The sequence below is a fragment of the Corvus hawaiiensis genome, chromosome 8 (genome assembly GCF_020740725.1).
Source record: "Corvus hawaiiensis isolate bCorHaw1 chromosome 8, bCorHaw1.pri.cur, whole genome shotgun sequence".
NCBI lineage: Eukaryota > Metazoa > Chordata > Aves > Passeriformes > Corvidae > Corvus > Corvus hawaiiensis.
Window position 1 is genome coordinate 13,291,127 of NC_063220.1, and position 23,381 is coordinate 13,314,507.

At 48.7% G+C, this 23,381-nt stretch overlaps 2 protein-coding genes across 3 annotated transcripts in view; one reads left to right on the forward strand and one right to left on the reverse strand.

Annotated features, from left to right (window-relative positions):
- Positions 1-6,099, reverse strand: part of SUFU (SUFU negative regulator of hedgehog signaling) — a 91,092-nt gene extending 84,993 nt beyond the window's left edge. Inside the window, exons 1-2 of one of the 2 annotated variants that reach the window (XM_048310938.1) lie at positions 5,793-6,099; positions 33-167 (exon numbers count right to left, since the gene is read on the reverse strand). In XM_048310938.1, the coding sequence (XP_048166895.1) occupies positions 33-167; positions 5,793-5,980 (323 nt within the window). In that variant the 5' untranslated portion in view covers positions 5,981-6,099. The remainder of the gene's footprint in view (positions 1-32; positions 168-5,792) is intronic. The other variant, XM_048310939.1, reaches the window with a different exon arrangement.
- Positions 6,100-7,922: 1,823 nt separating this feature from the next.
- Positions 7,923-22,793, forward strand: ACTR1A (actin related protein 1A). Its single transcript, XM_048310934.1, has 11 exons — positions 7,923-8,043; positions 13,645-13,709; positions 14,600-14,675; positions 15,424-15,549; positions 16,343-16,467; positions 16,774-16,990; positions 17,862-17,954; positions 18,696-18,870; positions 19,727-19,788; positions 20,167-20,207; positions 20,583-22,793. Exons 1-11 carry the CDS (start codon positions 7,996-7,998, stop codon positions 20,683-20,685), a joined length of 1,131 nt encoding a protein of 376 aa, XP_048166891.1. The 5' UTR covers positions 7,923-7,995; the 3' UTR covers positions 20,686-22,793.
- Positions 22,794-23,381: the final 588 nt, after the last annotated feature.

Here is a 23,381-nt window from a genome sequence, read left to right on the forward strand (position 1 = left end):
ACACACAGCTACAGAACTTAAATGACACTTACTCATGTACTCTGTTGTCTCCATACAAGTCACTTAACCCAAAGCTGACGTAATGCCAGTGCTCAGGAACATTCAGTGCTGGGTTTCCCAGGTTTCTGTACATGCTAACATAGTCCAGAGGGTCAGGTCCTCCCAACCTGCATTAAAACCAGAAAAATTCTTAGGTAAGTTCGTTTACTCAAGCAAATGGTAAGTCTCCCCAGGTGCTACAAGAGGTTGTACAAAGACCTGGTTTCAAACAAAAATTAAAACATTCAAACTACCTCTTAAAAAAAAAAAAAAAAAAAAAGAAAAAGATTGAGGAGAAAGGTTAGGTTAAGTCCAGAAAGCTTCAAGCACCGGAAAGCAAAGTACATGTGTGCAACATACTAAAAATGTTTTTAACATTAAAGCATAAAAACCTCTGGAAAATCATATTAAAGCTTCCACAAAACACAAAGAAAATTGAAAAACTGTACTAATAAAAGAGCACTGGCTGTATCTGCACTGCAAGCTCTTAATTCAGTCCAGAGGCACATACCTCAAAAAAAGTGATGCTATTCCTCAAAGCAGAATTTGAAATGGCTACGTTTTGAGGAGAGTAATCCATACTTATGAACATATACAAAGTAGTTAAAACAGTGGAGAAGAAAAACATTGATTCAGTCAAATAAGCACCAAAACTTCTAAAAATACACCACTTGCATTAACCAAGAATGCATAGAAAGCAGCACTGCACCCTCCTCATCAGCATTAGAATGTTCCTTAAAAGAATATAACTCAAAAGTCAATGCAGCACAGGCAGGTTATGCAAAGCAGCAATCACCAAAGCCTGCAGCCACCCTTCCCTACAAGGCACAGGGAAGCGAGGCCATGAGCCAGCGGAGAGCACAGCACATCCTCCTGCCACTTGTGTCACCTGTGCAAAGACAGGACAAATCCCCACTGAAAGAAGGAAAACGCTGGACTGTTTTGCTGTTTGCCCTGTCAATCACAGAACACCTACCACAAGATGTTATGGCACGGCTGAGCAGCTGTTTAACCATTTTGTGCCTACAACGCACTCTGTCTTCAGGTAAAACTCTCAGCTGCTCCAAACAAGAAAATCCAAACTCACACAACACCATTCATTGGAACCATCAATTCCTCTCATCTCTACTGTCTGTTCAGACCCTGACACGATCATCTGCAGGTTGCAGGGCATGGCTGTGTTTCCTTCACTAGTCCTGTGGGTTTGTATATCATCATAAGCCATCTCCATGGCTGGACAGATGGAACCAGCTCTAGTGACAACGAGACACTATTTGAAATCCTCTGCCCTTCTCCTGTTGCCCAACCTTGTCAAGTCTGTACAAAACAGAATATCGGCTTGGGGTACTAAAAGGCCCATGGGCTCTCTCCACAGCTCTGCTGTGCTGCCTTGCTCCTACTGCTGCTGGCAAAAAACCAGAGCAATTACCTAACATGACTGACTTTACCTAGGACAGCTTCCCCCCTCTTAAGTCACATAAGGCCATCACGGTGGCTGAGACCAGCTGCAGTTTCTCCAGCAGGTCAGTCAAGGATGCAGCCCAGGATATTGGGGCAGGACAGAGTGGGTGAGCAGCTCACCCCCAGAAGCGGCACAGGTGTCCATTGCCAAGGGCTACACCAGAACCATGCAGCCTTCTTGTATGACAACTGGCATCTTCATGGCATAAAAGGCAAATCAGTGAGCAAACATGGCGAACACGTGTCAGACACCAGGATGGAGCTGAGTCTTCAGCAGACACCTGAGAAAACATGTTCTCAAAGTCTAGCAATAGTTTGAAACACTCAAAAACCAAGTCCCCTCTGACACCCTTTCCTCACCTGTTCCATTTCACTGGCATCAAGTCACACTGGAGGCTGAGATCTCTACCAGAAACACCCATTCAGGTGGCTCTGTTCAGAGCACGGCACCTATGTCCTGAACAGTGCTCAGTCTCCCAGGGATCCATGGTGGAAGCAGCCAGATGGATGCAATTCCAGCCAGGATGGACACTCACCCTTGAGGAGCAGCAGTGCACAGCAGCAGCCACACACAATTATTACTGGACTGGGAAGACTCCAGAGTGAGGGAGGTTCATACACTGACCAGTGTGAGAAGATTAGTCAGTGGTCAGAGCAGCTGTGTGGGCTTTGTGATGAAGGGATCACTGCTAAGCAACCAGCATCTCCCACATGAAGAAAACCTGCTTCCAAACTGGGTTTAATAACACTCTAGAAGCCAAACAATCAATGCTGCAACAGGCACTCTGACACAAGACAAACCTCTACACTGCCCTTTTCAGGACAGGGACTGTTCCATGAGTACATGCTTTTCCCTAGGGCTACTCAAACATTCTTGTCAGGTCTGATGCAGATGGCAAGTCCTGCCTAGACAGCACCAGGCAAGCCAGACACCTCTCCTTCACTCCTGCCAGCAATCCTGTGTTTGCCTCCAAAGGCCAAACTTCTCTGGGGAACTGCAGCACCATGCTACCCAAGAGGTGACCACAGCAATGCAGCACCAGGGAGCCTGGAGGAGCTGAGCTCAGTCTTGCCTAGAGTTCACTACCAACTGCTGCTCAATGATCCCGTCACACCATCTTTACTCACTGAGAAATGCAGTAGGCTTGGAAGAGACGTAGACTAAAATCCTGCAGCGGCGACTGATTAAATTTTGAAAAATACATAGCCGAGCCATACACCTATCCCAAAACCGCTGCAACTGCAGGAGCATCCCACATGAGCTTTAAGCCAGCTACCTGCAGCACATAGTAACACAGGAATGGCATAATGCTCACCAAAGGTTAGTCAGCACAGATATTCATCCAGTTTCGGTGGCAGGTTTTACTGCTCTAACATCGGCGCTGCTGTGGTACATCCTCCCGCCCACAGCCGCTGCGGCAGGCATCGACCTTGTATCACAATCTACATATCAGTACATGCACTCACACAAAGAGCTGGAAGCGTTGGAGGATTTTATTAGGAAGAGCCCAACTTCAAAGCCAGAGGTACAGTACAAATTTGTTACATTCTCTATTCATGGAGCTCATTCAGGAGCAAGAAGGGCTGCCTCAGGGGAAACCCTGTATTTGCATCTGCACCAAGAGTCTTCTTTTGACTGATGTTAAGAGTGCTCTGAAGTTTCTGTGGAAGGAGAAATGCACAATGAAGAGAGGAAAGAGACCCACAATGGAAAAAAAATTGGAGAATTCCTAATTCGTTCACCCTGGAAAGCCCTTAGAATATTGTTTGTAGTCACTTCCCAGTAGCTGACAATAGGACTGCTTTTCACAGCTACCTTTTGACAACCCTTCAGAAGTAGTCTGTGATTCCCAAAAGGCCACAAACCACAGCTCAGGTTTTTGAGTATATGGCCTAAATTTAAGACGTGATAAAAAACCAGTAGTCCAGCCCAAATTATGCCTATTTCAAAACCTATCACAAAGGAAAGAACAAATTTTATTTTTTCACTAGCAATTCTACGCAACAAGATATTTCAATCTGAGATATTCTACCACATTCTATAATAAAAGTGGACACTGGATATCAACAGAGAAACTCCATCTTGGTGCATGGCCTTCACAAACACAGCCAGAAACTCTTCCAGGAAATTGATTGAATCCCAAACTCTCTCCCAAGATATGCAAATAGCATTTTAAAAGACTAGTTCCATTAAATAATCTACATGGCTAAACCCCTTTATGTAACAGGCATAGAGTTCTGCAGATTCTCCAATGTTACACAGTAAGGATCTGCTCCAATGTGCAAGCCAAAGACTACAACTTCAGCTCCCTGAACAAAAAAAACCAAATCGCTGTTAACTGTGGAGAAACCGGTACATATAATTAAAAGCTGATTAGTGTTACAATATTCCTCCTAAGGCAGGGAACTTTGTTCAACAATTTCCTCTTCTAATCTAAACCAGCTAATAGCTGGCAGCCCAAGCAGGAGAGATTAGCAGAGAGTTGTGGCAGGAGTCATTCTACCAGACTGAACAAAACCAAGCTCCAAGTTTCACCCAACAACAGGAGAGAAAGAACTTGTGGTGTCCACGTAGGCTTCACCTCGCACAAGCATTTCCTGCACAGGACAGCAGTAGGAAGCTCACCTCCACAACAGAAGCTCTCAGCTCTCACTGCTGGCTGAGCTAACAGTTGGAGGAACTGCTAAGTGGAAAACGCCAGGATAAACAGGTCTTCACATTACTTCTTACTTGCAACCTGCCATCACTGCCAGCAGCAATTTTTTTAGTGTTTGAGCTCCAATTGCAGTGAAACTCTAATCAATCCCTTAAGCAAACAAGCAACAAGGTTTCTTCCCAAACAAGGGTCTTTGCTATTCTTCATTACAGACCTAAATTTCCCCACAAATCTTACATCACTATAGTCAGTACTTTAAGCTGTTGATAGAAAAGAAGTGCTGATGTGACTGGAAACTCTTCATGAGTATCTAAGACTAGACATAGGTGTAAACACAGACTGATCAGACCACCACCAAAGTACCAATGTGCACAAATGACTAAGAAATTATATTTTGAGGTCTCAGATTTGCAACATTTTATCCCAGCCCACTGTATCATTTTAATACACTACTCCCCTAAGCAATAAGGGTTAACAGACAAACTTGCTAGAATCGCTTAAAAAACAACACTCCTGTGGACAACTACAGCAACAGCTTTGTCTGTCAGAGCAGCACACAGGGAGGATGTTATTCTGCTGTTACTCAAGACTCTAATTAGGTAAAGACATACAGGTGAAATGAACTGTAAATAAAGAAGTTGAGCATTTAATAAATTTTTCCATGTGCTGGGGTAGGGACTGGCCAATGTCAGGTAAAGCAAACACTCGGGCGTTACTTGATCATGTTCCTTAGCCCCAGAAGAGGGGGCTGAGCAGCTAAGCCATAGCAAAAAGCAAAAGGAACTCCTCTTCAAACGGGATTAGACGCAAAACACTTATCTTGATAGCTAAACATCCAAGCACTTCCTTCATGCCACTCTCCCACATAAACAATTGCTGTTCCTGGTGTCAGACAGTGTGTCAGCAGAGACACTGAGCAGCAGATTCACAGTCTGTGATAACACATGGCTACGTAAGGCCAAGAGAAGCTGGCACTGCCCCGCGGGCTTTATGGGTACACACGGCATGTATCCGGCCTGGAGGCTGGAACAACGGGCTCACTCCGGTCAGTGCCGGCCACACTCGAACCCCCGGTTCCTGGCCAGAAGACAGCACGTTCCTCCTGTCCAGGGGGGAAACTCCAGCCCCTCACCTTCTGTGGGAACACCTCCACTGAGTAACATGCACCCCCTTTTTGTACGACCTGCCCCAGTCGGGGCGTTCATCAGCCACCCCTCACTCACGGGCCCTCCAATTCCCCACAGAAACCCCAATACACCCTCCTGTCTTCAGTGCACACCTCCCTAGACCCCTCTTCCTATTGCCAGCACATTCTCCCCAGGAGCCCCTCCAAACACAGCCCCTGGGCAACCAACTGCATCCCCAATGCCTCCATCCTCAGATCCGCTGCATATCCCCAAAACTCTTGCATCTTACCTCTAACCCAGGACGGAACCCCCAGTCCCTCTCCCCTTGCTGCAACCCTCCCCAGCCCCTCCGCCTCACCTCGAGCAACGTTCCCAGCCCCAAGGCTTCTCCTAAACCTCTCGCACTCCCACTACTCCTCCCAAACCTTCTCCTATCCCACACAAGGCGCCGGCCCCACTGCTCGCCCCAGCTCCACGCAAGACCCCGGCCCCATCCAGGCCGCCTCACCAGTACTTGAGGATGGCGGTGACTTGGAGCGGGTTGGGCTGGTCGGGGTAGAGGCGGCGGCACTCGCCGTAGATACCGTGCAGCCCCGGCGGGAACAGCGACGGGAAGGACCCGGATCCGGACCCAGACCCCGAGCCGGACCCCGGCCCGCCCGCGGGGGGCCCCCCGCCCGGCCGCACGCCCTCCATGTCCCGGAGGCGGCTCGTCCCGGCCCGTCCCGGTTGGTGCCGAACCCACTCCGCTCCCGGCCCGGCCCGGCCCGGCCCAAGCGGCTGCGTGGGGCCGCTGGAGGAGGGGGCGGGGCCTACTGCCGGGCGGTGTGAGTGACAAGCGAGCCCCCCCAATGGCGGCGCCGCGCGGGGCTCCGCGCGGAGGGGGCGGGGCCCCGCTGCAAGGGCGGTGTGAGTGACAGGACGGCTCTACCAATGGCGACGCGCGGAGCGGAGGGCGGCCGAGCCTCTGCCCCCGCCCCACGTTGCTCTGCGGGCGCGCCCCCTAGCGGCAGCGCGGGGCCCCGCGGTGGGCGGGGCGGTGGGCGGGGCGGTGCCCGCGCGCGGCGGTGGCGGGAACGCGGAGCCGGCTCCCGGCGGGAGCGGGAGGTTCCCGTACCTGGGCGGGCCTGAGGGCAGAGGAGGGGCTTGTTACTGCTGCCTTTACGCCTCCTCCAGTGCTCAAGGCACCTTTACTCTGCCCGTGCATTCTCTGTGTCTGTAGGTGAAGTTTGAGGGCTTTCTGATCGCGGATTGTGACTTGTGCACGAAGCACACTAAGGCTCTGGCTCATTCCTGAGTTGCAACTACACCTGTGGTCATGCAAAGCCAGGTATGTACATGTGGATGGTGTGTGTGCAATAGTCCTGCACACCTTTGCTAGAGCAGGGTCCTGCTTCTTAATCAGCAAATAGAAAATACGAGCTTTAGAGTGCTCAGAGGAGAAGGTGAGTGCTCATGCTCACATTTCTCACTTAAATAGGTGAGAGTTTATTCTAAAAACATTCATGACACCGTTTGGGAGAACACACATGGTCAAGAAGCTGACAAGCTGGCAGCCAAGTGACAATCCCCTGATAAAGGAGGTGAGCAGTTGGTGTCCTCACTTCACAAAGTGGAAAATATTTCACTTGTCCTGTTACCGTGATACTACTTTTTGTGACATCTGCCCGAGAAGTCAGCTACAATCTGCTGAGAAGGTGGATGTAGCAGAGTCTGTATGAAAGGCTGTGTTGGCTCAATACAGCCATTATGAGTGTCTCCTGGCGTTCACTGAAGTGATACAACACTAGCCTCAATTTAAACCCCTCAATGCTGTTGTACAAAAACTCCCTCTTTTACACTAGGTGAATGAGGAAGGTCACTTAAGGTAAATATCTGGGATGAGACATCTACTAGGGCTAAAGGTGGGAACTACAGGAGAAAAATCCATGTCTGCAGGAGAGATGTGGGACAAGACAGGTGTGCTCACTGGCATGGAAGTTCATTTTAATTAATTACAAGACCTGGAGTTTCAGTCATCAATTATTCCAAGTGCTTTTAGAATACTCAATCAATGGAAAATGACAATGTGTTCATGGTTCAACACTGAAATGCTCATGATGTGCATTCTTTACACTGACACCTCTTTTGTGGTTCTCTTGCCTCAAAAACGGAGGTATTTCGTGGAGGAAACAGATCTGTTATGACCAGTAGTTTGTAAAGATGATCCCATGAAATGTTGGGACAATAAAATGCTTTCCTTAGTCATAGATCTCCTCTACAGAAGTTAATGGGATCACCTTTTTCTCCTTTCCTATTAGAAAAAGTTAGGGGGTGGAAATGTATTAAGCGGGAGCGAGCCAATTGCGATGCAGGATTTTTGGTGGAAGCACCCAGCTATCGCCTAGACCGCATCATCCACCGGTTGCTCGGCCGTGGATGTGTCCGCAGGATTCCCTTTTTCCGAACTCCGCCTCCCAGCACTCCCCGCTCCCGCGCTGTCCTACAACTCCCAGCATGGCTCGCTCCCGGCGCCGGCCTACAGCTCCCGGCATGCCCCGCTTCCGGCGCACCACCCCGCTGGGCTCTGCGCAGCGTCGGACTACAGCTCCCAGTAGGCGCCGCGGCGGCGGGAATACATCACCCAGGCGGCGCTGCGTCGCCGCTCCGCGCATGCGCCGGCGAGGGCTGGGCTGTTGCTCCCTCACGGGCGGCTGCGGCGGGTCCTCGCCATGGAGTCCTACGATGTGATAGCGAACCAGCCCGTCGTGATAGACAACGTGAGTGCGGGCGGCCGCGTGTCCCGGGAGCAGGGAGGGCCCGCAATCCCTTTGTCATCGGGGGCGGCCGCGCCCCGCCCGCCGCCGCACCCCCACCTCAGCCGGCCCGGCCGCCGCCTCCGGCCCTTGCACAGCGCCATACGGCGTCCTCGGGGGGCGGGGCCGCTGCGCCTCGGCGCGCCGCGATTGGCTGGGGCGACTGGCAGTCATCCGCCGCGGGGCCGCTGCCCCGCGCTGGGGGGCGCAGCCCCCGCCGCCGCCGAGCTGCCTCTGGCTGGGAGGGGCGGCGCGCCCCCATTGGCTGGGGCGGCTGTCAGTCAGCGGGGCAGCCCGCTGCTACCTGCCGGGGAGGGGCGGGACTGTCGTTGGATCACCTGCGCTCATTGGCAGCTGGCGCTGTCAGTCAGGCGGGGCTTCCCCCGGCCCCGCCCTGCCCCTCTTTGTGCTGGGGGGACAATGGGGGTGCTGGGCCAGGCCATGGCAGCTCTCCCAGCATGCTCCGGGGCAGGCTTTGGCCAGGGTTCCAGCGTGCTCCTGGCAGGCCGTGGATGGACCCCGCACAGGCTCTGAGGGTGCCGGCACTTCCCTTGGCCCATGCGGGACATGGAGCTCTCCAGCCAGGCCCCCATCACAGGCCCAGTGAGAGAGAAGCCTTCGCCCCTTGCACTGCCCCTCCTCCATTGCATCCAGCACAGTGGTCACACAAAGCAGTGCCCTTACCAAGGCGTGGATTCCCATGCCTTGGAATGCCGCTGCTGAAGGATCTGTGCCCAGCACGGGTTGCATCAGCTGTAATTTGACAGCGTAGCATGGTGTTGCAGATGGCTGCTCCAATCTGCTGATGCTGCTCATTAGCACAAAGCAGACCTTCAATCTGTGTGTGTTACAGCTCTGCGGGAGATTAATGACAGTAATTCCGTGCCTCTTTGAGGTACTTCTGAGAGGTCCAGTTCTGATTTGTCCCATCCATGCTGCCCTCCCAGGAGGAAGGACCATCCAGGAAGGGGTGGGAGGGCATATCTTGGACGTAGCCTCCTTCAGTGTAGCGAGTCACAAACCCGTGCTCCTCCCTTCTGACCTCTACCGCCAGTGATTGAGATTGTGTTGTTTTGAAGGGCCAGTACTGTGCTCCATTCTTCCTCCACAAGCTTAATTTCTGCTGAATCTTTTTGCCATATGGAGTGGGTTTGCTAGCCTGGCACTTCTCAACCTACTGCTTTAACTCCCCATTAGGTGAATGATTGTAGGTCTTCTCAGATAAAGGCAGTTATTCTTCTGACCTTTTCGTTATTTTGGATCATAATTCCTCTCTACAGGTTGAGCTCTCTGATAAAATTTTGGCTTTGTTTCATTCCCCCGGAATCTTGCAGCAGAGAGATTTAGGTTAGGCATTGAAGGAAAGCATCTAACAGAAAATAAGAGTAAGCAGTAAAATTGACTATGTTGAGAAAAACATGTACCTTCTTTATTGAAGATGTTAAAAAATGTGTTATGTTGATTGTTTCTAGGAATGACTGGATCAGCACTGATCCTGCTGTGTTGTCGAGTGATTAGCTAAACAATAAACTTACCTCTAGGTGTTCTGGTACTGTGAGGATGACTTTGTTGAGCTATTCACGTAGTAGCAGTCTATATTTAATTTCAGCGTGTCCTTTTGTTATTTAGTGCAATGATTGCCTCCCCTGCCTCAGACCTGAAGAAGGACTCATGTGCCAGCAGCTGATTGTGTCTTTTTTCATTTTATGAAATGGTCTTATAAAAGCTAATTCTTCTTGCCTCTCTGATAAATGAGCTCCCTCCCCTTCCCCTCCCTGTACAAGAAGTAGAATGGAGCAGTTGTTGTGACATCTGCCTGGAACGCTGGCAGGCTGTGGGCCGAGGAGCCTCGTGGTGACACTGCATTTTTGGTACTCTTTGCAGTTCAGGCAGGACGGGAAGTGGAGCTGCACAGAGCAGGTACCACTCTTCCCACTGCTGTTCCATTACTGCTTTTCCTCAGAGAGCTGCAGGCACCTTTTGAAGGCTGAATGTTATCCTGTCTCACGTGTGCCTGTGTGTGGGAAGGTGGGAAGGGGGAAGTGAGATACTGAGCTGGTGAGAACCAGACCCCTCCAGCCCTGCTCTAGTATCTCAGTGTGTTCCAAAAGGACGTGAAATTCTGTAGCTAAAAACTCAACAAGGAGGTTCTTTCCTCTTACCAAACATTGCTCTTAACTGTATGTTTTCAGCAGGGAGAGCTTTGTAATGTACAGTGGGAGGTTGGAGCTGTACCTCAGCACAACTTTAATACTCTTCACTGTCTAATTTTTAAGAGTTGTATTCCCATCTGAAGTCCAACAAGCTCTCTCTGAATGTTCTGGGAGCCTTGTTGAACATAATGCACGTGTTGACAGTCCAGCTGTGGCCCAAGTCAGTACAAATTCCTTGACCTCCATGGAACATGGAATTATCTCTTGTTTGCTTTGTAGTCTAAGTGGTGGCGTTTTATGCAGCTGAGCTGTCAGCAAGGGCTGTTGTGTCTTTGGTTTGTTCTTGATCTTATAAATTCTGTATCAAATAAAACAGTTTTACAACAATATGAAATGTGCACTCTCCATAGAAAGTGCTACATGGAAGATTGATTGGTGATTTCCATTTAAATTTGAGTCCTAAATGCATCAGGATGAATGAATCCATAACCAAGTGGCTACAGAGCTAGTGGATGAGGTATGTTCAGGGTTGAGGTATGTTCAGTTCCTTCAAGGCACTCACAAGAATTTTGAATGAGTTTATCTTCCTTGACCTTTACATTTTACATGTAGTTTTTCTTCTTTTATTCTTTTGCTCAGATTTAAAAAAAGAAAAAATAAACCCCTGCCAAACAAAATGGAATGAAAGCCCAGCCAGGATAATTACTGGTGGAAGTATATTAATTTGTACATTTTTTTCAAGTTTTAATAAATCAGAGTTTGTAGCAGAAGAGAAGATGCATGTGTTTTTACTTATTTGAAACAAAGATGGAAAAACAGGTCTTTAAACCTTCTGAATCAGGGTTATTTCAAAATGTAAACATTTTCCTCTCGTTGCATAGGAATCTCAAACTGGTCTATGATAAACAGATTTACTCTGTGTGCACATATCTTCAAGGAAGTAAAATGTTTTCAAGAAAAATTGAATAGGTCAGAAAGTGCAGTGAGGTCTTTGTAGTGTGGGGATATCAAACAGTTGTTCTTGGTTTATTCCCAGGCACTTGGAAGCACAACTGTGTTGAAGTCCCATCCCACCGGCACATTCAAAGCAGTCATTCGTCTTTGACTCCAAGTTGGAGTTCTGAACTCCCAACACATTTGGTTAACTTTGAACTTCAGTATGTAAATCTTAAAATACATAACTTGCTGAGAATCTCACCAGGACATGTTGGTCATTTTTGGCCTGACATAAGGAAGTTTCAATCTCTAAGTTAAAATAGGAGCATCATTGTTCTCCTGAAACCAGTTCCCTGCAGCAGAATGTGCTAGCAGCAAGATCAGTCATTATCTTGAACAAAATATTCAATAAGTGCAATATTCTAACATGGTTACATTAGGTTACTGCATTTCATTCAACTATTTTTCTGCAAACCTTGACACAGGGTGGTGGTATTCTTTCCCAGGCAGAGAGTTGTTTATAAGCTATGATAAGAAAAATCAAAATAGTGGTTTTGGTTTGTTCCTTGTTTAGCTTTGAAGGAAATAGCCAGAAGAGAGTTTGTCTCAATGGAAGTCTTTTTAACACTTCACAGGCCACTTTGTCACACTGATATCAGTTAGTGGACCTTGGGATGCAAGTGGAGCCAAGTCCCTTGTGCCAAAAGGAAGTAGTTAGTCCTGCCTAGTTGGCAGCTTGGGTGTGCTCCTGGAGCCGGCCTGGCTGCAGGTGTTTATCAGGAGACAAGGATTCAAGCAATCCACCTTTCGTATGCTTTAGAAATAGCTACATCTGGTTTGCAGAGTATTCCTGACACTCATCTCCTGCAGATGTGTCCTGGCAAATCTGGCTCTGGTGGTTCAGAGGCAGGAATATCCCGGCTCTGGTGGCAGAGCGCACGTGCTCTGTGCGGAGCCTGACATCGTGGCTGAAGCTGCTGATGGAAGTAGCTTGGCAGTAAAGCGCTGAACTGTGAATGGGAGAGGCTGGGGCTGCCCCGCATTCCTTTGTGCTGAGCCTGCTCTGGCTCTGGGATGGCGGCAGGCAGGGCTTGCCTGGCAGAGCCCTGAGCAACTCATCTGGCCCTGGCCTGGAAGTGAAAGCAGTGATGCTTACCCATGCAGAGGTGGTCAGAAGTGGAAAGCCGTGGAAGAGCTGTGTTGCTACTCATTTTAAAATGCTGTGGAGCAGCCAAAATGTCTTTCTGGCCTCAAAACCAGAGCAGTCCTGCTGCAGAGCCCTTCTCTGCCTGTGCAGAGTGAACAGGCACTTCACAGGTCACAGCTTTCAGTGCAAACCCACACACACTTTGCTCCCACCATGGGGCTAAGCAGAACTGCTCCTCTTTCTGCAGAAGAGCTTGTGCCCATGGTAGTCTGGGATTACCAGTGAAACAGCTTATCTGAGGAGATCCTATGAAAATCCGCTCCTTAGCAAAACTTGGGTGTTCCTGCAAGCTGCTCATTGTTTCAAGATGTCATTCCCTTGTGCAGGGAGAGGAAATGGAGGAGGGGAAGGAGTCAGCAAAGATCCAAGTTGATGATGGTGTTCCTGGGATGCTTCCGGACGGGGATGGGAGCCGTGGGGCCAGATGCCTGGCACTGACTCCCTGCCAGGGCCTTGCTGCGGCTGGCTTTACCCGCTCTGTGTTTGCTGCTTTGAATGTTGCAGAAGGCTCTTTGGATCTGTGCCTTTCTGACTGCCATCCCTCATCTCTTCTTTGTCTCTTCTGAACAAGCTCTATCCCGTCAGCTGTGCTTCCTGCCCCCAGCCTTTCCCCTTGCAGTGTAACCAGCACCTTTGTCCTATCCGGACCCCAGTCTGGGTTGGTTTCAAGTGTCTTTTCTGACCACCTTTCTGCCTCCTTAGCATTAGCTAGTTCATCCACCACTTGATCACCTTTTCCTAGTCTCATCTCCAATCTGTTTCCCACAATTCTTTGCTACTTCCTTCTCTGACTTTATCTGCCCTCCCTCCATTCTTTCCATTTCTCCTTCTCGGAGACCTGTATTTTTCATTCTCCCAGTGCCTCTTGAAGCTGGCAGAGTTCAGTTGCTCTTGCTGGGCTTTCTAGAGCGTTCTCCTCCCCCCAGAGATTATCTAATATCGATAGACAATTGTGGAGTGTGGATTTAGCCTCCTGCACCCCTCACAGTAGCCCTGGCTACAAAAATACTTGTCTGTACAGGGCAGTGTTTGGGTGTGTGCAGAACAGTACCAGGGTGCCCAGGGTAGTTGTACCCTGTGAGAGATGTGTCACTGCCAAGGAGGGTGCTAGTCACTCCTTCCAATAGCCAAGCTGGCACTTCCCATCCCCAACCTTCCTAGTAGAAAGGACAGGATCTGGCAGTGCTGATGTACTATGTCACTTCTCTAAAACTTGTGAAGATAATGGAATGAATGATAAGCTCATGTATTTGTCTGTTGCTTCCACAGGGCTCGGGTGTGATTAAAGCAGGTTTTGCAGGCGATCAAATACCAAAATACTGCTTTCCTAACTAGTAAGTACTCTGCTGGTCTTGGTAACTTCCTAGTACTGTGTACCAGTTCTTTGATACGTAGAGGGGAAGAATTGCCCAGTTTTATAAATGGAAAAATGAGTTACTCTTTTCTGCCTGCTGCAAAGAAGCACCAGGGAGATGAGAGCTCCACTGTTAAATATTTTGAGATTTTTAGGGACACACACACATCATAAAAGATTACATCACTTTGTCAGGCTCAACACACAACCAAAGCTGTAGGATTGTTTAATCTGCACACATGAGGAAAGAGGACTAGGAAAACTAAAATTTGGGATGAGAGGTGTGAAGACCTCTGTATTTTTTCAGTGTGTGGTATGATGTCTTGATTCCTGACAGTCTTCTTTGTAAGTTTTCTTAGAGTTTTGCCAGGACAAAGACTGCTGGAACAGGAACTCTGCATAGTCACTGGCTTTTATTTTCAAAGCAGTGGGATTTTAATGAGTAATTTTGTGTTCTGAGCAATGTGTTCTGTATGAGATGGTGGGGTATGGGACTACAAATGTCTAATCTGAGAAGCCTGCCTCAGGTCAGGCAGCACGTGTGGATCCAACACCTCAGACAATTGTTCAGTCTAGCCATGTTCATCCCAGGCACTGTTGAAACAGGTGAGTCCTGAATAATCAGTAAAAATGTGGCCAGACTCAGCTAGTTTATGCCCAGCCATTCAGAACTGTACAATCTGTCCCCTTCACCTCTGATTCTGAGATTAGCTCAGAGCAAACCTGGGTCTGTCTGCAGCTGGTAGTGCCGCCAGACACACCCATTGCTTGAGAAGGTTCTGGTTAGGACAGAGAGGAACACAAAGGAGGCAATCCTTGGGTACATATGAACTCTTTGTAGAAGCATTTACTCTCTTGTCTCTGTTCTAGTGTGGGCAGACCAAAGCACGTTCGTGTTATGGCTGGTGCTTTAGAAGGGGACATTTTCATTGGTCCAAAGGCAGAGGTAAGAACACCTGTACACTGCACTTCTCCGTATATCTCAGTGTGCTGCTGTAAGGCGGGGGTGTGGCAGCTGGACTGTGATTCTTTGGTATTGTGTAGGTCTGAAGAGTAGAACAGATTGTCGCTTACATGTGTGTCTGAGGTGGAGTGGAAAGCTTAATGACATTCTTGTGCCAATCTGCTGACCACAGACCTAGTTCCCAAGGCCTTCGATATCTCTCTCTTCTCTTTAGGCTACTTCTAGCTCTATATGGTTACATACTTTTGACTGAGAGCTTTAGAAATGGACCCTACTCGATTGCTGTATATCTCCCTGCCATGGGCAGGAAGCTTCTCTCCACAGTCCTGCTTCTGTCAGCATGTAGCCAGTTGTGTGGTCACATTTCTTGTGAGCCCTTCCAACTGCATTCCCCAGTAACATCCTGTTATGTTTTATATCATGGCTGAGCTGGTAGTACAAAGATACCATATGATAGGTGTCTGTGTGTTGGCTTGAAAAGTGTTAGGATGGAATATGGTCTGCAAATGTCAGACATACACGTTCCTACTTGGTATGAAAAGGCCTTATCTAGTCTTGGCTTCTCTGGGAGAGATATTTGTGATGAGTGTTCAGGTTTTGCCCTGTATGCTATAGATAAGTTATCTTTTAGTGGAATCAAAACTGAAGTTGAGTCTGACAGTAAGTCACAGTGCTCAGAAGCATGATTGTTGGAAGCTCTGATGCTCTCTTGTCCTTTCTGTTTGCTCAGGAGCACAGAGGTCTTCTTGCGATCCGATACCCCATGGAGCACGGCATAGTGAAGGATTGGAACGACATGGAGCGCATCTGGCAGTACGTGTATTCTAAAGACCAGCTCCAGACGTTCTCAGAAGAGGTGAGAGACCACATTATATAAAGGCACAGGCATCATTCGGTGTGTGTGTGTGTAACACCAGGAGCCTTGGGACTCTGGGAAAGATTTGGGACTTTTCCTTTGCCCTTCTTTCTAAATGTGTATCTGTTGTTAAATTAGGCTCTTTCACCTCTCAGGAGATACTGCACAAGAATTGTCCAAGCAGAATTCCTCTCCAGATCTGATGGTCTGGCCTGACTGAAAATCTGCCTTTCACATTTGCTAGCCACACTCTCTCTAATGATTCTACTCTAGGTCAGGTGCTTCTGACTTTTCTTGTTCTGCCTGCACATCAGGCATATCCACTCAGCAATGACATGATTTGAAGTGAGGAAGGAGTAAACCACAGTCTTGTGGTCTGGAAGGATCTGACCAAAAAATTATTAAATGTCTGAGAGTAATCTAAGTTGTGGAGTAGGAATATTTCTGTCTGCTTGTGCTAAAACCATATGCCTTCACCCTTTTTAGGGTCTGTGTATTTTGGCTAATCTGGCTGATTTTTGTCACTGAGAGTCATCTTGTTTGTCCTTCATGGGGCAGAGTTACTCACAGAGCACATTTCCTAACACTTCTTCATAACTAGACCAGAACCCTGCTGGTCTTCCAACCTAATAGAGATTATTCACAGTCCAATACAGCTCAGCTGAAATTACTCCTTTGTACCTGTCCTCTTGCACCAGTGGTTCCTAAAGTAAATAAATAAGCAGAAACTTTTAGGAACACACCCCTACTGCCTCCTGGTTACTGCAGCACAGCTCCTTCTTCTCTTTCCCAGCATCCTGTGCTGCTGACAGAAGCACCCCTAAACCCGCGCAAGAACAGAGAGCGTGCTGCTGAGGTGTTTTTTGAGACCTTCAATGTGCCAGCGCTATTCATCTCCATGCAAGCTGTGCTTAGCCTGTAAGTGTCTTTCGTCTTGGATTTGTGTTTGTGGAATGTTGCCACAAAATCCATTCTTTTACAAAATAAACCTGTGGAAGACCTCACTAATGTCTGATTTACCCCCTTTTCATGCAAGGACTGAAACTCAATTTGTGTAATAAAGAGTTTACAGGAAATCTGCTGAAATGCAAAGAGAACTTGGGTTTTGAGGGTTTTTTAGCCCCTGTTTGTGTGAAATCTCTGCTTCCTGAGTTGAGTGTGGATGTGTTGCCTGGGCTCACTTTGAGTTGCTTGTTCTGACTTGAGCCTTTGTCCCTTCGGTAGCTATGCGACCGGCAGGACCACGGGAGTGGTGCTGGACTCTGGGGATGGCGTCACCCATGCAGTTCCCATCTACGAAGGCTTTGCCATGCCTCACTCCATCATGCGGATTGACATCGCTGGCCGGGATGTCTCCCGCTTCCTGCGTCTCTATCTCCGGAAGGAAGGCTATGACTTCCACACAACCTCCGAGTTTGAGATTGTCAAGACCATCAAGGAGGTGATGCCCTGCCTTGTTTCTGTGTTGGTCCAAGAGGGGATTTCTTCTCAAAGGAAACTGTGGCTTGTGAAATCCGGTGGGAATCCATTATCTACGTGAGGGAGTTTAGGGCCATTAAGATGATTAAAGGACTCTCGTATATGGAAAGGCTGGGAGAGCTTGGACTGTTGAGCCACAAGAAATGGTTGGGGAGAGTCTCATCAATGTATATAAATGTCTGAAGGGGGGGTGCAGAGAAAACAGAGCCGGACTCATTTCAGTGATGTCCAGTGACAGGACAAGATGCACAAACTGAAGCTAAGGAGGTTCTGTCTGAACATAGACTTTTTTTAGTGTGAGGGTGACCAAGTGCTGGCACAGTTTGTCTAAAGGGTTGTGGAATCTCCATCCTTGGTAATATCATCTGGACAGGGTCCCGGACACCCTGCTTTAGGGAAACCCTGCATGGACAAGATGACCTCCAGAGGTCATTTGCAACCTTAGCTGTCCCATATTCTGGGACAGTTATAGTCAAAGTCACATTAATCCCTCTTGAGGGGCTGTTAACAGGGAGGTGAAGATGGGTTGGTGGTTCAGAATAGGTTTTGCATTTACCTGTGCTGCAGTTTTTCAAGGTCTGATGATCTCTTTCACTAGTGTTTGTTTACCCTTCATGAAGTAAAATCCATGGCAGCTAGGGATCACAAGTGGGATATTGCAAGGTGGTTTACCTGCTGTGAGCCCCAAGGGTCTTTTCTCCAGCATATAATATTGTTAAAATCAGTCTTGCAAAGGGATACGTGGATTTTGATTATTTGTGAGAAAAATATTTTATCAGAGGCATTTGGGTTTACACTTCTCATCTTCCTCTCCCTGACTGTTTCCTCTCCAGCGTGCCTGCTACCTGTCAATAAACCCCCAGAAGGATGAGACTCTAGAGACTGAGAAGGCTCAGTACTACCTGCCAGATGGAAGCACTATTGAGGTTTGTAAGGACCACACCTGGAGAATTCCTCATGTGAAGCACAGGGTTTCCAGAAAAGCTCCCCAGTGATGGGAAATTTCATACAGTGTTAGATGGGAGGGGATAATTTTACAAGACCAAAACTCATCCTAGGCTGTTGACTGGGCTCTAGAATTTTTAGGGAAAGAAAACTTTAGTAGAAACCTCACAACCTCTAGTAGAAGTCCTGGTTAAGGATGCAGCATGATTGTGGGGACTCTGAGCTGTTTGAGAGCAGGCTCTGATCTAATAAAACTTAATGCAGATCAGGTATGGAGTGTGGGTAGGTGTCAGCTCACTAAATCCAGCAGTGGTTTTATATGTGCCTTTTGTCCTGCCTAGAATTGTCTCCTGTGCACTAACAGTTGCTTTGAAGAGTTAGGAATACTCCTCAGAAGACTGAACCCACTATTATAGAATGGTTCAAAGAGAGGAAATACAGGTTTTACCTCCAGTACCAGGGCTAGATTTGCTCCCTTTATGCCAGACCTGCTGTATGGGGCTGAGCAAGTTTCTTCATCTCTTTCATCTGCAAACTGGAAATGGTGCCCTTTGTAGGAGCTGTAGTCCAAACTGGCATTCACTTGGGATCTAGTGGTGCAGCAGGAATGTCCAGGAAGCTTCCTTACTCTGAAGCTTCACCTAAGAAAGGCAGGCCCATCTGTAGGTAGTGAGCAAAGCCACACTGTTCTCTTCCCTCTGTGCTAACTTCTGCTCTTGCAGATCGGCCCTGCCCGTTTCCGAGCCCCAGAGCTCCTGTTCCGGCCGGACCTGATAGGAGAGGAATGTGAAGGACTTCATGAAGTGCTCGTTTTTGCCATTCAAAAGTCAGACATGGATCTGAGGCGAACGCTGTTCTCCAACATTGTGCTGTCTGGAGGCTCCACGCTTTTCAAAGGTTCCTGCTTCTCTTTCAGTGTGCTGTGACATACCTGATCTCTTGTTTCTTATGTGAAACTGGGAAGATAACCCAGATCACCCAGCTTGTCCTCTGGGGTGAAGGCTGTGTAAACTCTGCTCTCTTGGGGCATTTACTGCCTAATTTTCTGAGTCCTAGTCATATCCTTCTGCGTATGCTAGACACCTGCTCTCGTACATCACTTTCTGGGCTTGGAGGCCTTTTACTGTTTTCCTCCAATCAGTGCCAGTGGAAGGACTGAATAGCTGTGTTCATTCCTGCTGCTGTAGCTCACAAGTTTCGGTTAGATACCGAAAAGGGCTCTTCCATCTTCTAAGGTTTCTTTAGATCTCTGATACGTGAGGGTTCAACCGTCCTAGTCCTGCATGAGTGTCAGCTATGTGTGTGCAGAAGGGTTTCAACCCATCCCTTCAGGGCTCAGTTGGTACCTATTGACCTAAAGATACCCTCTGCCAGAACCCATCAGTCTGTTATCCACCGGTTGACATCTCCAAATAGATCCTGGTCTTCCCATTCAACTCCCTGTACAAATGGGCTGGACACAGGAGGAATGCCTAGGGAAGGAGGAGGTCCTAGCTAAACCAAAGCAAACCTTGTTTGCTTGACTCAGGTTGCTGCTGAGAAGTAGAGCCCATTGTGCCAGTGTTTGAGGTCTCAGTGAGACAAAATCCTGTTGTGTCACGGTCTGTGTTCTGTGCCTCCCCAGACTGGACTCTTTGTAAGATGTGGAATGGGGTATTTGAGTAGGACTACATAGGATGTGTCCACCTTGTTAGTGGATGGAACTTGGGATTTTGCTGAGGTGCTCACACTACACGTTTTCTGTCTTGTGTAGGCTTTGGTGACAGGCTGTTGAGCGAAGTGAAGAAACTAGCTCCAAAGGATGTCAAAATAAGGGTAGGAGCCATCTCTTTTGTGTTTGTCACTTGCCAAGTATATTGTTCTGTGACCTTGAAAGAACCTTGCTCACACTACAGCTGCCATTTACTTCAAACCAGAAATGGCTTTCCTGAGACATTCACATGCCTAACAGCATTTGCTACTGTGATGAAAATCAGTTTTGTTTCATCACTGAGAAGGTGGCTCCTCTGACGTGACCCCTGTCCAGGATCCTGGACCAGAGTGGCTGTTTTGTGGGGACTTCTGGGTGTCTTTGTGTTGGGAGAGAACACATCTGTGTTTGTCAGGTGTTAGCTGGAGTGAAGTGTGGGCAGTGTGCTAGGAGGAGCAGACTGGAGCTTGGGAAGGTACTGACTGATTCTCTCTTTCTCCCAGATATCGGCTCCTCAGGAGAGATTGTATTCCACGTGGATTGGGTATGTACTGCACAGCAACACGTTTTGCCGTGGGATGGGGCTGGGGCAGCACAGCCCGGCAGCTCTCAGGTTGTTATCCCAAGTGGTGCTGTGTGTCAGGGGGGTTGCGTTGCTCAGCTGGGCAATGCTTGGCGTGTTCTTGGAGCAGCAGTCACCAGGTCATGTGGGAGGGGGCAGGTGGTACCAGGCTCTGTAGTACTGGCACGTTTTGAGGATAGTGGGAGAGGGAGTGACTGTCCAGAGAGCATGTCTGTCACAGGTAACTGAGCCTCAGCACCTTTCTGTCATGGGGAAGTGTCATGATAGAAACAGCCCATCTCTGCACAGTGCCCCCAGCATTTTTGTTTAACCCATAACATGCCTGTCTCTCTGCAGTGGCTCTATCTTGGCCTCTCTGGACACCTTTAAGAAAATGTGGGTTTCGAAAAAGGAATATGAAGAAGATGGAGCTCGTGCCATCCACCGAAAAACCTTCTAGCCCTGGGACCTGTCCTCAGTCTCCTCCGAAGACTCACTTAAACTCGCTTTTCTGAGTCCGAGTGTCTGAGAGCTGCCTGTGTGTGTGTGTGTGCGCCAGCATGCCCCGATGTCACTGAGCAAAGACAACAGCAGCAGGAGGGTTGTATTAGTACTACTAACTTCTTTTTTTGTTTTGTTTTTTTTTTATGGAAAGGAGAAAATACCAATCTAAATTTCTCCAGAATGGCCCATTCCTTTTTCATTTCAGTCCCTTATTTTCTGTATCACAATCACATATGTCATTGTAAAATAAATAAGCAAAAACAAAGGGAACAGCTTATAGAAACTGCCTGGCAAGCCAGAAGGGAGCCAACCACTGCAGACTGCTCGTGCAGGCTTTAGTCAGCCTGACTGCAATGCCTGGATTGTCTGGAAACACATAGCCGAGGCCCCATAGCTACTTCCTTCTTCAGCGGTGTCTTCACCATCAGTAGGTTTTTGAAGTTGTTTTTAATATATTTTTTATTAAGAGAAAGCACATTCTCAACAGTTAAGTCCATTTGCCCCCACTGTTTTGGTGTGTGAGTGTGTGTATGAGTGTGTAACTTCTTAGCCTGATGTGGGGTCTGCACCACAGCTGGAGAAGTTGGCGATAGGACTTAGTTTGTATTGCATGGAGTAGAACAAAGCAAATCTAATCAGCTATCATTGTACTAGACGGTTATTCTCTCGTACCTTGTTTTAAATACCTTTTCTCCTCTGGAAGCAAGTACCCCGTAATGGGGTGAAGGCACTTACGTGTTCCCCCTCAACCTGCCAAGATTTACAGTGCTGACTTCTCGTGTTCTTTGTAAGAGTCGAGGCTGTTTCCCTCCTTCCCGCCTTGTCAGGGCAAAGGGAGCATGTATTCACAGCCAGGCGTAACTCTTGTGTACTTTATCCATTCTGGGGCAAAATAATAATTGGGACGGTGCATTGTAATGTAAGAATTGTTTTATTTATTCAAATGTCTGAGGATCTCTCAAATACTGACCACAGCACCTGGGAATTATGCTTTGGGTCTTCTTTGAACACCTGTTGCCCAGCTGCCCGCTGCTCGATGTTCGCACTGCGCACAGCACCCGCGCTTAGTGGAAAGGCCAGCCCTGCACCAGCACCCTGTCCCTGCTCCGCGGGGACTCACTGGTCGCTGGGAACGCACCAGGGGAGAGGACAATAAAGCGCACCAGGAGGTCGGTGTGAGTGGCAGGTTTTTGAGCAGGAAGCTGTCCTGCTGGCTGTGTTCCACTGCACTGCGGTGCCTTTCTGCTCACCTGGTGGCTGCTTTGCTTCTACTGCTCTAACAGCCCTGGGCAGCCAGCAGACCTGCTTGTCTTGGGGCATGCCACTGTTTCCCCTTTAGGTTTTACTTGTGCATTTTTCGGTGCTCTCTTTTTTCCCCCATTAGTTTTCTGCAGAACCTGACAGTAGCAATGGAGCTGGAGTTGCTTGGTGGCAGTTGCTCCCTGTTTCCCTCTTTTCTGTTCATCACCACCCATCACCTTGGGGTCACTCTCAGGTGCAGAGATTGGGTAAGAGCTGGAGGACTGCCACAGAGGTGAGGGAAAGGCCAGTGCACTGCCCTAGCTGAGTTGAATGTAAGCAGCAGCAGCCAGTTGTCACTGCAGGAACCATATTCTTGGGGCTCACCCATGGGTTTGGAGAAGCTGTAGGCAGGTGGGTGGGGTGGTCTCTCCCAGCTGAGGCCAGGCTGGTTGTTCATCTCCACCCATCAGAGCAGACTGTGCTTTAAGCAAGAGCCTGTCAGAAAAGAGCCATCAGTGCTCAGCCTTCTGCTGGGAAACTGGTTCTGTTCTTGCTGGTTTGCTGCAGCACACAGAGGGGAATTCCAGCAAATTCCTCTCAGCTCCATTACTGCGTGCCCCAGGCAGTGCTCTCCATCCCCTAGCCCCGCCGCTGGCCTTGCAGCAGCAGTGCTCCATTTTGTAACCTGCAGTGACTGGGCAGGACGGTGCTGTCTCCAATCTACCGTTCATTTGGTCTGCCTGACTGTTCCCTTGCACACTGTCCAAACCATGTTGCCTGGTGGTGCCCAGCATACTTAAATAAAGTCATTCATATACAACACTCAAGCCTCCTGGCCTCCTCTTCCCACATTTGCAATTTTAAGGAGGTAACTTGTGTTCTCTTGCCTGTGCAGAATTGTTGCTGGCCAGACTGCAAGGGGATACCATCTCTGGTCCAGGATTGCATTCTTGGCCTGGCTTTTGCGGGAGGAGATTCCTGGGATGCAGCTGTGGTGTCCAAATCTACTCTCCCCTACAGGCATTATCCCTGAGACTTCTGTCACTGCAGACAGGTGAAAGGCTGGGACAGGGGAGCCTGGGCTGAGCAAGGATAATGCCACTGCTGTTGTGAGAAGAGCTGGTGCCAGCCCAGGTGTTTGCAGAGAGAGCAGTGGGTCAAGCCAGGCTCACAGGGTGGGCCCTGGGAAGATGGCACAGTGGCCAGTCCTATGACTATCCTGTCTTGTCTGCAGCAGCCACTGGTGTAGGAACAGGACAGACTCTGGGGCATTCCACAGGAGCAGGGGTAAGTGACACCTCTCCTCAAAGGCAGGTGATCCCTCTGCTCCCTGCAGAAACAGCCAAGCCCCAGTGCAGTTTTGTAGGGAAGGAGATGTCCCCTTGTCTCCACACAGCCACAGCACTACAT